The 13,445-nt window shown below is 54.4% G+C and overlaps 2 protein-coding genes across 11 annotated transcripts in view; one reads left to right on the top strand and one right to left on the bottom strand.

Moving 5' to 3' along the window:
• The window catches only part of LOC135978279 (class I histocompatibility antigen, F10 alpha chain-like), a 35,071-nt gene extending 27,044 nt beyond the window's left edge, over nt 1-8,027 (bottom strand). For 6 of the 10 annotated variants that reach the window (XM_065579271.1, XM_065579272.1, XM_065579266.1 and 3 more), the window contains exon 1: nt 6,449-6,578. In XM_065579271.1, the coding sequence (XP_065435343.1) occupies nt 6,449-6,503 (55 nt within the window). In that variant the 5' untranslated portion in view covers nt 6,504-6,578. Of the gene's footprint in view, nt 1-1,767; nt 2,388-6,448; nt 6,629-7,914 lie in introns of those variants that run through there. The other 4 variants (XM_065579275.1, XM_065579273.1, XM_065579270.1 and 1 more) reach the window with 3 other exon arrangements.
• On the top strand, nt 2,387-13,206 carry LOC135978280 (fibrinogen-like protein 1-like protein). Its single transcript, XM_065579276.1, has 3 exons — nt 2,387-5,522; nt 10,554-10,664; nt 12,054-13,206. The coding sequence occupies exons 1-3, from the start codon at nt 5,516-5,518 to the stop codon at nt 12,731-12,733; spliced, it is 798 nt and encodes a 265-aa protein (XP_065435348.1). The 5' UTR covers nt 2,387-5,515; the 3' UTR covers nt 12,734-13,206.
• The last annotated feature ends 239 nt before the right edge of the window (nt 13,207-13,445 follow it).

Here is a 13,445-nt window from a genome sequence, read left to right on the forward strand (position 1 = left end):
AGAGGAAGGGGTAGGGAGGTACGGGGGGCTGGAGCATGTGAGGAGTACGGGAGCATATGGGGACAGTGTACTGGGGGTACAGGGGAGTGAGAGGCAGGAGAGGGGGCCCAGGAGGAGGGGCAGGGCTGGAGTGCGGTGTGGGGAAAAGGAAAGGGGTGTTATGGGAGAGGGTGGGGCAGGAGGACTGGGGGAGGGGAGATGCAGGAGCTGAAGCTGGGGAAGGCAAGGTGGGCAGGGGAATGTGTCCAAGCTACAGGTGGGAGCCAGGACACCGGCTGTGCACAGAATTTACTGTAATTTATTCAGAACATAAGAACGGCCAGACTGGGTCAGACCAAAGGCGCATCTAGCCCAGTCTCCTGTCTTCTGACAGTGGCCAATGCCCAGTGCCCCAGAGGGAATGAACAGAACAGGGAATCATCAAGTGATCCATCCTCTGTCGCCCATTCCCAGCTTCTGGCAAACAGAGGCTAGGGACAGCATCCCTGCCCATCCTGACCAATAGCCATTGGTGGACCTATCCTCCATAAACTTAGCTAGATCTTTTTTGAATCGTGTTATGGTCTTGACCTCCACAACGTCCTCTGGAAAGGAATTCCACTGGTTGACTGTGTGTTGTGTGAAGAAACACTTCCTTTTGTTTGTTTTAGACCTGCTGCCTATTAATTTATTTGGGTGACCCCTAGTTCTTGTGTTATGTGAAGGGGTAAATAACACTTCGGTATTCACTTTCTCCATACCAGTCTTGATTAAAACTATGATTTTATCATGGATATTTGTAGTATAAGACCTGGACAGGTCCTGGGCAATGAAGAAAAGCTCACGGAAGCCCGTGACCCATCCGTGACTTTTACTAAAAATATCCATGGCAAAATGGAGAGCTCAGCTGCGTGACCCACAAACCACACACAGGGGCTAGGCAACTGCAGACCACTCAGAGCTCTGGGTCCCCCTGCCACCCACAGCAACTGGGAGCGGTTGGTTCCCCCACAACCCACAGAGGCCGCCCCACCGCTCCTGGCTGCTACAGGTGGCAGGGGGACCGCACAGCTTCCGGCCGCCGTGTTCTGAAGTCATGGAGTTTGCTGGAAGTCACAGATCCCATGACTTCCGCAACCTCTGTGGAAAAATAGACTTTCATTATATCACCCCCCGTCATCTCTTTTCCAAGCTGAGAAGTTCCAGTCTTATTAATCTCTCCTCATGTAGCAGCCATTCCATACCCCTAACCATTTTTGTTCCCCTTTTCTGTACTTTTTCCAATTCCAATATTTCTTTTTTCTGATGGAATGATTACATCTGCATGCAGTATTCAAGATGTGGGCATACCATGGATTTATATAGAGGCAATATGATATTTTCTGTCTTACTATCAATCACTTGCCTAATGATTCTCAACATTCTGTTAGCTTGTTTGATTGCCACTGCGCATTGAAAAAACGAGGAGTCCTGTGGTACCTTAAGACTAAGCTTTCGTGTATGCATCTGACAAAGTGGGTTCCAGCCCACGAAAACTTATGCCCAAATAAATTTGTTAGTCTTTAAGGTGCCATGGGACTCCCCTTTGTTTTTGCAGAAACAAACTAACATGGCTACCCCTCTGAAACTCCACATTGAGTGCATGTTTTCAGAGAACTATCCACAATGACTCCAAGATCTCTCGAGTGGTAACAGCTAATTTAGATCCCACCACTTTATATGTATAAACTGGGATTATGTTTTCAAATGTGCATTACTTTGCATTTATCCACACGGAATTTCACCTACCATTTTATTGCCCAGTCACCCAGTTTTGTAAGATCATAGAATCATAGAAGATTAGGGTTTGAGGAGACCTGGGAGGTCATCTAGTCCAATGCCCTGCTGAAAGAAGAACCAACACCAACTAAATCATCCCAGCCAGGGATTTGTCAAGAACGGCCTTAAAAACCTTCTAAGGACGGAGATTCCACCAGCTCCCCAGGTAACCCATTCCAGTGCTTTACCACCCTACTAGTGAAAAAGTTTTTCCTAATATCCAAACAAGACCTCCCCCACTGCAACTTGAGACCATTGCTCCTTGTTTGGTCATCTGCTACCACTGAGAACAGTCTAGATCCATCCTCTTTGGAACCCCCTTTCAGGTAGTTGAAAGCAGCTATCAAATCCCCCCCATTCTTCTCTTCTGCAGACTAAATAAGCCCAGTTCCCTTAGCCTCTCCTCATAAGTCATGTACTCCAGCCCCCTTATCATTTTTGTTGGCCTCCGTTGGACTCTCTCCAATTTTTCCACATTCTTCTTATAATGTGGGGCCCCAAAATGGACACAGTACTCCAGATGAGGCCTCACCAATGCCGAATAGAGGGGACTGATCATGTCCCACGATCTGCTGGCAATGCTCCTACTTATACAACCCAAAAGGATGTTGCCAAAAAAGCTAACAAGGGCACACTGTTGATTCATATCCAGTTTCTCATCCACTGTAACACCTAGGTCCTTTTCCCAGAACTGCTGCGTAGGAAATCGGTCCCTAGTCTGTAGCAGTGCATGGGATTCTTCCGTCCTAAGTGCAGGACTCTGCACTTGTCTTTGCTGAACCTCATTAGATTTCCTTTGGCCCAATCCTCTAATTTGTCAAGGTCCCTCTGTATCCTATTCCTACCTCCAGCGTATCTACCACTCCTCCCAGTTTAGTGTCATCTGCAAACTTGCTGAGGGTGCAATCCATGCCATCCTCCAGATCATTAATGAAGATGTTGAACAAAACCGGCTCCAGGACCGACCCTTGGGGCACTCCGCTTGATACTGGCCGCTAACTAGACATGGAGCCATTGATCACTGTTGAGCCCGATGATCTAGCCAGCTTTCTATTCACCTTACAGTCCATTCATCCAGCCCATACTTCTTTCACTTGCTGGCAAGAATACTGTGGGAGACTGTATGAAAAGCTTTCCTAAAGTCAAAGAATAACATGTCCACTGCTTTCCCCTCATCCACAGAGCCAGTTAACTCATCATAGAAGGCAATTAGGTTAGTCAGGCATGACTTGCCCTTGGCGAATCCATGCTACTGTTCCTGATCACTTTCCTCTCCTCCAAGTGCTTCAGAATTGACTCCTTGAGGGACCTGCTCCATGATTTTTCCAGGGACTGAGGTGTGGCTGATTGGCCTGTAGTTCCCCGGATCTTCCTTCTTCCCTTTTTAAAAGATGGGCACTACATTAGCTTTTTTCCAATCATCCGGGACCTCCCCTGATTGCCATGATTTTTCAAAGATCATGGCCAATGGCTCTGCAATCACATCAGCCAACTCATTTAACATCCTCGGATGCGGTGCATCCGGCCCCATGGACTTGTGCTCGTCCAGCTTTTATAAATAGTCCTGAACCACTTCTTTCTCCACAGAGGGCTGATCACCTCCTCCCCATACCGTGCTACCTGGTGCAGTAGTCTGGGAGCTGACCTTGTTCGTGAAAACAGAGGCAAAAAAAGTATTGAGTACATTAGCTTTTTCCACATCCTCTGTCACTAGGTTGCCTCCCCATTCAGTAAGGGGCCCACACTTTCCTTGACCTTCTTCTTGTTGCTAACATAGCTGTAAAAAAACCCTTCTTGTTACTCTTAACATCCCTTGCTATCTGCAACTCCAAGTGTGATTTGGCCTTCCTGATTTCACTCCTGCATGCCTGAGCAATATTTTTATACTCCTCCCTGGTCATTTGTCCAATCTTCCACTTCTTGTAAGCTTCTTTTTTGTGTTTAAGATCAGCAAGGATTTCACTGTTAAGCCAAGTTGGTCGCCTGCCATATTTGCTATTCTTTCTGCACATCGGGATGGTTTGCTCCTGCAACCTCAATAAAGGATTCTTTAAAATATAGCCAGCTCTCCTGGATTCCTTTCCCCTTCATGTTAGTCTCCCAGGGGACCTTGCCCATTACTTCCCTGAAGGAGTCAAAGTCTGCTTTTCTGAAGTTCAGGGTCCGTATTCTGCTGCTCTCCTTTCTTCCTTGTGTCAGGATCCTGAACTCGACCATCTCATAGTCACTTCTCCCAGGTTCCCATCCACTTTTGCTTCCCCTACTAATTCTTCCCTGTTTGTGAGCAGCAGGTCAAGAAGAGCTCTGCCCCTAATTGGTTCCTCCAGCACTTGCACCAGGAAATTGTCCCCTACACTTTCCAAAAACTTCCTGGATTGTCTGTGCACTGCTGTATTGCTCTCCCAGCAGATATCGGGGTGACTGAAGTCCCACATGAGAACCAGGGCCTGTGATCTAGTACCTTCTGGTAGTTGCCTGAAGAAAGCCTCATCCACCTCATCCCCCTGGTCTGGTGGTCTATAGCAGACTCCCACCATGACATCACCCTTGTTGCTCACACTTCTAAACTGAATCCAGAGACTCTCAGGTTTATCTGCAGTTTCATACTGGAGCTCTGAGCAGTCATACTGCTCTCTTACATACAATGCAACTCCCCCACCTTTTCTGCCCTGCCTGTCCTTCCTGAACAGTTTATATCCATGACAGTGCTCCAATCATGTGAGTTATCCCACCAAGTCTCTGTTATTCCAATCACATCATAATTCCTTGACTGTGCCAGGACTTCCAGTTCTCCCTGCCTGTCTCCCAGGCTTCTTGCATTTGTGTATAGGCACTTAAGATAACTCGCTGATCGTCCTGCTTTCTCAGTGTGAAGCACGAGTCCTCCTCTCTTGTGCTCTCCTGCTCATGCTTCCTCCTGGTATCCCACTTCCCTCAGGGCTTTGGTCTCCTTACCCCCCCTCCGCCCGGCCAACGAACCTAGTTTAAAGCCCTCCTCACTAGGTTAGCCAGCCTTCTTGCGAACCCCAAGTAAGTTGGGCAGGGTCCTTTTCCCCTCTTCCAACCCTTATCTTCTATGATTCTATGACCCAGTAGGGCCAGGCTGCACTGGGGCCTAACCCTGTTTAGGTCAAACCACACCTGTTACTGAGGTGTCACAAGGGCACCAATGTGCCTTAAGCCATTTTAAACAAACCCCAAATCCACCCTGCACCCTCACCCGGATCAATACGGGCTGCTGAGCTGCCCAGCGTCTGAGCTGCTGCCTCATGGAGAACAAGGGAAATTCAAGTCCATGCCAGGAAAAGCAGGATGTGCCTTCCCCTCTCCTCACCCCATCCTACTGGGATCCGGAAGCTCTTTATCCGGCAGCTACGGGAGATCCTAACAGTACAAACGCAGCAGCTGTTCTGTGCTCTGCAACGGGAGCTCGCACCCAAACTAAGACCTGATTAATCACAGATCCAGGGTTCTAGACTCTCCCCTCGCCCTGGGGTGCTAAAACACCACCAGAGACAGAGGGGAGTTAACATCTCCTCTCTAGGAGGACACCTCTAATGACCTGCTTCCACTACAGATACGACCCATTGCCATTGCTGACTGGGAGTACAACTGGACTGGTGCTGACACAACTTAGCCGTACGTAGCCAAGGACAAACCACACTCAGGAGTTCCAGGCACTGGGGTGAAACCCAGCGTGAAGAATCTTCTGGGAGCCATGAAAGGTCAGAGATCCAAGAAGCCTTTTCCCTTCATTTAACCCTGGTCTATGGGGGGGGGGAGGGGGGGCGCTAATTTACTCCCTCAACCTGAGCTCTGCAAACAGGAAGAATCGTGTCTGAAAGCTCCGCCCTGCCCTGAGACGCGGGGAATGAAACACCCTGGGCAGCGCCTGGACCCGGGGATTTCCCAGTCTGAGCACCTCACGGGGCTGCGACGGGCTTGTCAGCGTGTGCAGCACCCATGGGTGCTCTGGCCCCAACGAAGCCTCACCCCCTGGCTGGGTGAGGTTGGCATTAGATGAAGGGGTTACAGTTCAGTGGCTCTCAGCACCCCACTACACACAGTGTCCCAGCAGCGACCCTGGCAGCACCTGGCACAAGGGGGCCAGGACCCCCCCAGTCACTATAGCAACGTCACCGTTCCATGTCAGTGACCGCTCAGTGCTGGGGGGAGCGGTGTGGTTATCCTGACACCTCTGAACGCAGAGCCCAGAACGGCCCCCCCACACCCAGCTCCCCCCTCCCTGCGCCCCCCAGCCCGACTGCCCCCCAACACCCAGCTCCCCCCTCCCTGCGCCCCCCCAGCCCGACTGCCCCCCGACACCCAGCTCTCCCCTCCCTGCGCCCCCCAGCCCGGCTGCCCCCCCGACACCCAGCTCCCCCCTCCCTGCGCCCCCCAGCCCGGCTGCCCCCCCGACACCCAGCTCCCCCCTCCCTGCGCCCCCCAGCCCGGCTGCCCCCCCGACACCCATCTCCCCCCTCCCTGCGCCCCCCAGCCCAACTGCCCCCCCGACACCCAGCTCCCCCCTCCCTGCGCCCCCCAGCCCGACTGCCCCCCGACACCCAGCTCCCCCCTCCCTGCGCCCCCCAGCCCGACTGCCCCCCCACACCCAGCTCTCCCCTTCCCGGGGTCTCCCCCCGATACTCACGGCAGTGGCCCCCCGGCAGGGCTACAGCCCCCAGCAGGCGCAGCGCCAGGGCCATGCCCGGTCTCGGCACCACAACCCGAGAACCCCGCGGGGCGCTGAGACCGGACTCCAGCTCCCAGCTACTGGCCGTGTGAGCCTCCGGTCTGCAGGGATTGGCTGAGAGGGGAACATCCAGCCAATAGCGGCGCGCAGCCCCGCCTCCGGTCTGCAGGGATTGGCTGAGAGGGGAACATCCAGCCAATAGCGGCGCGCAGCCCCGCCTCCGGTCTGCAGGGATTGGCTGAGAGGGGACCATCCCGCCAATAGCGGCGCGCAGCCCCTCCTCCGTCACCGGTCGCTGGGCCGGCTGGCGAAGGGGAACCGAATGTCTGAGCCGGGGGGGGGGATGAGACCTGGGCCCCGGGGCTGTAATGGGCGGAGCCGCCATTAGCTCGGCCGGTCTCTGGCCCCGCCTCTCTGGGGTCAGCTGGTCCGTGTGTTCCGAGGCTGGAACTCGGGGGGCCGCACCCCCGGGCTGGGGGCGGGTGGCACTAGGGGAAGGGGTCACAGTTCGGGTCAGGGGCTCTCAGCCCCCCACTACACACAGTGTCCCAGCAGCGCCCTTAGCTCTAGTCGGACCTGCAGCCCCCAGGCCCGAGACCCCTTCCTGGAGCTCAGGGACTTGTCTGTCCCGCTGGCAACTTTAATCAATTTCTGGATTTCATGAATTAACCCTTTCCCGCCCCTCTCCCTTTGCGGGGAGTGACCCCACAACAACCCCTGGAACTCCTGCAGCCTCACTGCCCCCAGTCTGTGGCTGAGGAGAGGGGCACAGAGAGAGGCCATTGATTTGCCCTGGAAGCAGCACATATAGGGCTAGAACCCAGGAGTCCTGGCTCCAGCCCCCTGATCTAAGCACAAGGGGACGGTGCCCCAACTCCTGTATTTTCTTTGCTTTTGCAAGTCAGGGGGCTGTTTACCTCATTTCGGGGAATTATTTTTCGTTAGTCTCCTCTTGGGGGCAGAGGAGGTACCAAGGCTCTGGGACCTGAGACGTTTGCCCCGTGCTGCAGGACAGTCACTGTGGGCGTTCGTATCACTGGGCTTTGCACACTGCCCTGGGCCAGTCTCTCCGGGTCTGGGGAGCCAGGCTAATGGGAAACTTCCCCAGCTGGGATGCTGTCAAGGCTGATTCCCCACGCTGGCACTTCGAGTGCAGAACAGGGGGGGGGGGGGGGGGAAGGGTCCACAAGGACTCTAAAAATTAATACTGGCCACTCCAGGCTTGTATTAAACTCCCAAGGTTACAGATCCTCCTGGCCGTGGATTGGTAAATGCTGCCACCCCTTTGAGAGCCCAGGAAGGCGCACTTGGGAATTCCTTCCTGTGGGGTACCCCCGAACTCTTCCCCCCCCGTCTGGGGAAGAACTGAAAAAAGGAAAAGAAATCAGCTGCTGCCACCAGCTAACTGAAAAACATGCACAGACCTCTTAAAACACAGAAATCCAATAATGTTCTTAAAAAAGGATCTCCCAGCAGTACGCCTTCTCACTCTCAGCTCCTAGTGCCTCTTGCTCCCAGATCCTCATACACACCACCACAAACTGAAGTGAGCTCCTTTTTAAACCCAGGTGCCCTGATTAGCCTGCCTTAATTGAGTCTAGCAGGTTCTTCTTAATTGACTCCAGGTGTCCTAATTAGCCTGCCTGCCTTAAATTGGTTCAAGAAAGTTCCTGCTTGTTCTAGTGCAGCCCCTGCTCTGGTCACTCAGAGAACAGAAAACTATTCATCCAATGGCCAGTATATTTGCCTTCTACAAGGCTTCTGTACCCCACTTGTCTGGGTCTGTCACATATCCCTCCCCCCTGCTCAACACCAAGGGGTTGGGCAGCTTGGGACGCCAGACAGTGCACACGTGACAAGCCATCGGCATTACCGTGATGGCTCCCTGCTCTGTGTTGCACACGGAACTGGAAAGGTTGGAGGGATAAGAACCACCTGGTCACCCTAGTGTTCTTCTCCTTGTTCCGTTGCATCCATTGAAGAGGGGCATGGTCGGTCACGAGGACAAATCTGCGCCCGAGCAGGTAGTAGCGCAACGTTTCCATGGCCCATTTTACAGCGAGGTACTCTCTCTCCACCACAGCATATTTTTGTTCCCTCGGAAGGAGTTTCCTACTGAGGTAGAGAACTGGATGTTCCTCTTCCCCAACCATCTGTGATAGAACGGCCCCTAACCCTACTTCCGATGTATCCGTCTGCAGGATAAATTCCTTGGTAAAATCTGGGGCTATCAGTACGGGGTTACTGCAGAGGGCAGTCTGTAGGTCTGTGAACGCTCTCTCTGCTCCGTCAGACCATCTCACCAGATCAGGTCCGTGGGCTTTCAGTAGGTCTGTCAGGGGGCTTGCCCTTGTGGCAAAGTTGGGGCTAAATCATCGGTAATACCCCACCACACCTAGGAATGCCCGGACTTGTTTCTTGCATTGTGGTCGGGGCCAATTTTGGATGGCCTCTAACTTGTTCAGTTGGGGTTTTACCAAACCTTTTCCCACAATGTAGCCAAGATATTTGGCCTCCGTAAACCCTACAGCACACTTAGCAGGGTTAGCTGTAAGGCCAGCTCGCCTGAAGGTATTGAGGACTGCCTCCACCTTCGAGGTGGGTTTCCCAGTCTGGGGTATGAATGACCACATCGTCCAGGTAGGCAGCAGCATAATGATTATGGGGTGTAGTAGCTTATCCATGAGGCGCTGAAAGGTAGCTGGGGTCCCATGTAGTCCAAAAGGGAGGACAGTGCGGCTTTAGCCTGTTCTGGTTTGACACATACACACACACCCCGCCCCAACCCGCCTCACCCCACAAAAAGCTGCCATTTTGCAACTGTCATGGGCCGGCAGCAGCTGTAATCAAACTTGGGACCTCTGGAGCTTCACACGTGAGCCTCTGCTGTAGGGTTCTCAACCTATTTCGCATTGGGGGCTGCATATGCCGTGCTCTGCGTTCTGTGGGCTGTAGCTACACAAGATGTAATACCAGGGCCGGGATAGATATACCTGGGGGGGGGGGGGGGGGCGGGGGGTGAATGAGCCGGTTTCTGTCCAAGAGTCTGGATTGCTCTGGGCTGCTGATCCCGGCAAGGTCATTGTGAATCCCTGCGCTGAGTGCTGAAGGTGGCCTGGGAAAAGCATGTGTGGGGCGGGGGAGGGGTGTCTATGTTAATCCCGGCTGAAATAAGTGGCCATGCCCTTGCTAGGGCAGCGCTTACAGTGCACCCCTCAGCGACCCGGCTCCATTTTGAACTCTTTTTGGCCAGGACTGTGGCCCCTGGCGACTCTGCCCACTTTAAGCCTGGCCTGAGCTGGGCCCACAGAACAGCTGCAGTGTCAGCAGCGTGTCCCCCTCTGGGCTGCTGGGCTGCAGTGCAGGGGGCAGCATGCCTGGCGTGGGGCACACAGCAGCTCTGTGCCCTGGGCCCCTCTCACCTGGCGCTCATCTGAGGGGGGCAGAGCCCTGCCGGAGGCTGCCCAGCTGCTGTCTCTGTGTGGGTGAGCGGGCACTGCCCTCCGGCTGGTGGTAGTGACTGTGGACGGGGGGAGCTGGGACAGTGGGGGTTGCTCCGAGCAGCACTCCCCTTGCAGCGGTGCAGCGCGGGGAGAGAGGAGGCAGCTCCTTCCCCACCACAGGGAGCGCTCCAGCCGGCCCTGACCCGCCCGGGACCCGGGAGCCAGGACATCGGAGCCGCAATCTTTGAATGGTTTTTACCATGCAGCTGGGTCCCCGCTGTGTGCTAATCGGGCCGGCTGCAGAGATGGAGACAGTGGCCGGGCCGGGGGAGAGGTGAATGGTGGGCTTCACCCCATCTCCAGAGACTTGCCCCCCCCCCATGCTGAGCCCCTTTGAACATCCAGCCATGCCCTGCGGTGCCTACCTGGGAGCTGAGCTCTTCTGAAAATCTGGCCCAGTAGTTGAGCCCTCTGAAAACTCTGGCCTTAGCGTCTAAGGGTAACATTTTCAAGAGTGGCTAAGTCACTTAAGTGCCTAAATCCCAGTGACTTCTAGTGGGATTTAGGCACTTGTGAAACTCTCTCCTGGTCTCATGTCCAGCGGTTTCTGTCCCCTGCAGGGTTCCAGTCCAGCTCTCTCCTGCTTCTGTCTGCGCTGTCCATGATGGCGCTCCTTTGCGTAGCCCCCATGCAGGGCAACGGGGCCCTGGCCCACAAGAAGGTCGAGAGGGGTGAGTAGAGAACCCGTCGGAGAGCTTCTATCATCTGCCATATCCGAGATCAGGGCATCGTGGGCCTGATTCTGCTCCTCTCCCCCATGCCGGGGTCACCCCTAGATCCACTTATCCACTGAATGCACCTTCCAGCCCCCCCGTCAGCGCTGGGCCCCAAGGAACGCTGAGTTCTCCGAAGGGATCGCAAGGCCAGCCTGCGCTAGTGACCCCACTACTCCCATTCGCAGGCCTCCAGCGCCTGGGAATGGGCCAGCCGGGGTGGGGGAGGTGCTGCTCGACTGGCTGTTTGCTTTCCACAGCTTCGTTATCCCTTTCTCCGGTAACGGCTGCCAAGCCCCCGGCAGTGACTGAAGAGCGCTGGTGCCAACCGCAGGGCAGCGTGTGGGAACCAGGCACCCCCCCCCAAATTGGCTGGGAGTTCTACCCTTCCATCTCACCAACTCCTATACTAGGGCTAGCCCCGGCTAACAGCTGGGGATCTCTCGCTCATGCCTAGAAGCCTTGCCCCCAGAGTCCAGGCAGCAGGGAGAGCCAGTTCCTCCTTGTCAGGGGTTTTCATTCCCTTCTCCCCACACCTCCAGCGGCTCTGGGAGCTGCTCAGGGGCTTGCCCAGGCAGGCCAGGGGCCGAACCAGCTCCAGAGGTGGCCCTGAGCCCCTGCCCCCGCAGAGCTCAGCAGCTCCTCCCCCTCGGCTCAGCTATGGGGGTGGGGCACACAGGGGGATTGTCTGGGGGGTAGGGGAGCTGGGGGGGCTCAGGCTCGAGGGATGACCCTGGGGAGGGGAGGAGCAGTATAACCACAGTGCTTTCATTCTACCAGGATAGTTCAGGACAATTTCCGCCCCAAAGACAAGCCCCTCGATAGGATGTCTGGAATTTTCAAAGGCACCACAGGGAGTTGGGTGCCTAAATCCCACTGAATTCCAATCACAGTCGGGTGTCAAACTCCCTTAGGCTCTTTGAAAACTCCCATTTAAATTGTCACTGATGGGTTTCATAATTGACATTCGCTGAGATGGATCTGGCAGCGTCTCCCCCACCCTCGCCAAATGATTTCTTCAGCAGTACGGACTCAGGAAGGATACAGAGCCTTGGTTTACACTTGATTCATCTCTTCAAGGTTTCTTCAAAACCAGCAGAGCAAGAAACTATTCTTATTTTATTTTATTGGTAAAATGAAAGTGTAAGATCTGGAGCCGGATTCTGTGGCCAGGAATGGCCGGGGCGGATTGTGTGGCTGTAGTATTGTGAAATACACAGGACCTGCCTCTAAAAACCCAGCCTCCAGTTACCCCAGGCTGATTTGATTGAGCTAGCTAGCGCGCGCTCTCTCTCTCTCCCTCCCCTCCCCCCCCGCCCCCTTAACCTGATGTTCGTGGCATTTCAGGGTTCCCCAAAGACTGCAGCAACATCCCCAGGGACAGCCCCAGCGGGGTCCATGTCATCCAGCCGGCAGGCTCTCCCCCTCGAGTGGTGTGGTGTGACATGGACACCGAAGGCAAAGGCTGGACCGTTGTGCAGAGAAATTCTTACAACACAGAGATCACCTGGAAGGAGTCCTGGAGCACCTACAAGTACGGCTTTGGGAACGTGCAGCAGGATTACTGGCTGGGCAACGAGTACCTGTCCCTGCTCACGCGGCAGACCATCTACAAGGTCCGCTTTGTGGTGGAGGACAAATCCAACAACACCCGCTACGCAGAGTACGACATCTTCAGTGTCGAGGATGAGCCCAGTGGGTACCCGCTGAGGCTGGGCAGGTACTCTGGGGACGGCGAGGACTATCTCACCACCTACCACTCCGGCCTGGGGGGCATACACGACAACATGAAGTTCAGCACGACTGACAAGGATCAGGACCAGTCCAGTGGGAATTGCGCAAGTAGCTATGGAGGCTGGTGGTACGACAAGTGTCAGAACGTCCTGCTCAATGGGAAAGGCTTCATCTACTGGGCAGGGTTCTGTAAGAGTGGGGAGTGCAGGTCTTCCCTCATCCTGGTTAAGCCAACAGACGTGTGCTGGGTCCGGCAGGAGGAGCCCATCCTCCTTGGGAGCCGGCGCCGCTGAGAAGGGGAGACAATATTAGATCAGACACGGCGCGCCAGCCCCCACCTAATCAGTGCAGTCCCTGCAATGCCTCTACTCTGCTCACTCCCTTCCTGTTGGCTTCTGCATGGTAAATCCCCTGGAATAAATGCTGAGAGCCGACCCCGCCGGTGCGTTCGAATGACACGAAAAGCATGATTGGTGTGTATAACTGGACCCCCGCTTCCACTCTGCCTCGCTGGAAGCCATGTCACTCACTACGACTTTAGACCCACATTAACCTCTGCTTCTCCCAGCCCTGCCACTGCCCCTTGGCATTAGTGATCAATGAATCATGACACTGGATTTCTAGCAACTGTCATTGAGCATTTAAATGGGGGATGACTCAAAGCCAGGACTTTACATCTGAATTCTGCATGTATTAGCAGTGGTGAGTTTAGGTTCAAAAACCTGGCCTCTGTGTTTTTAATAAATATGGTTATTACATGAGAAAACATTGCAACAGTAATTAGTTGCTGATGAACCACTGAGATTAGATAGACGTGCAACGAAACCACACAATAAAGATATTGGTGTCCCTCTTCAACCCAAGGGGCTAGTCAAAGTTTGGGGCCCTGGGGATGTTCCAGTGGGGAGCAGAAATTGGCAATGGAGTCTGGTAATTTTTGATGTCTTGTTTATTGACAAGGAACATACAGAGTCCTGCTTCTCCAAAAACAGCAGGAACCAACAG

The sequence above is a fragment of the Chrysemys picta genome, unplaced genomic scaffold (genome assembly GCF_011386835.1).
Source record: "Chrysemys picta bellii isolate R12L10 unplaced genomic scaffold, ASM1138683v2 scaf205, whole genome shotgun sequence".
Taxonomy (NCBI): Eukaryota; Metazoa; Chordata; order Testudines; family Emydidae; genus Chrysemys; species Chrysemys picta.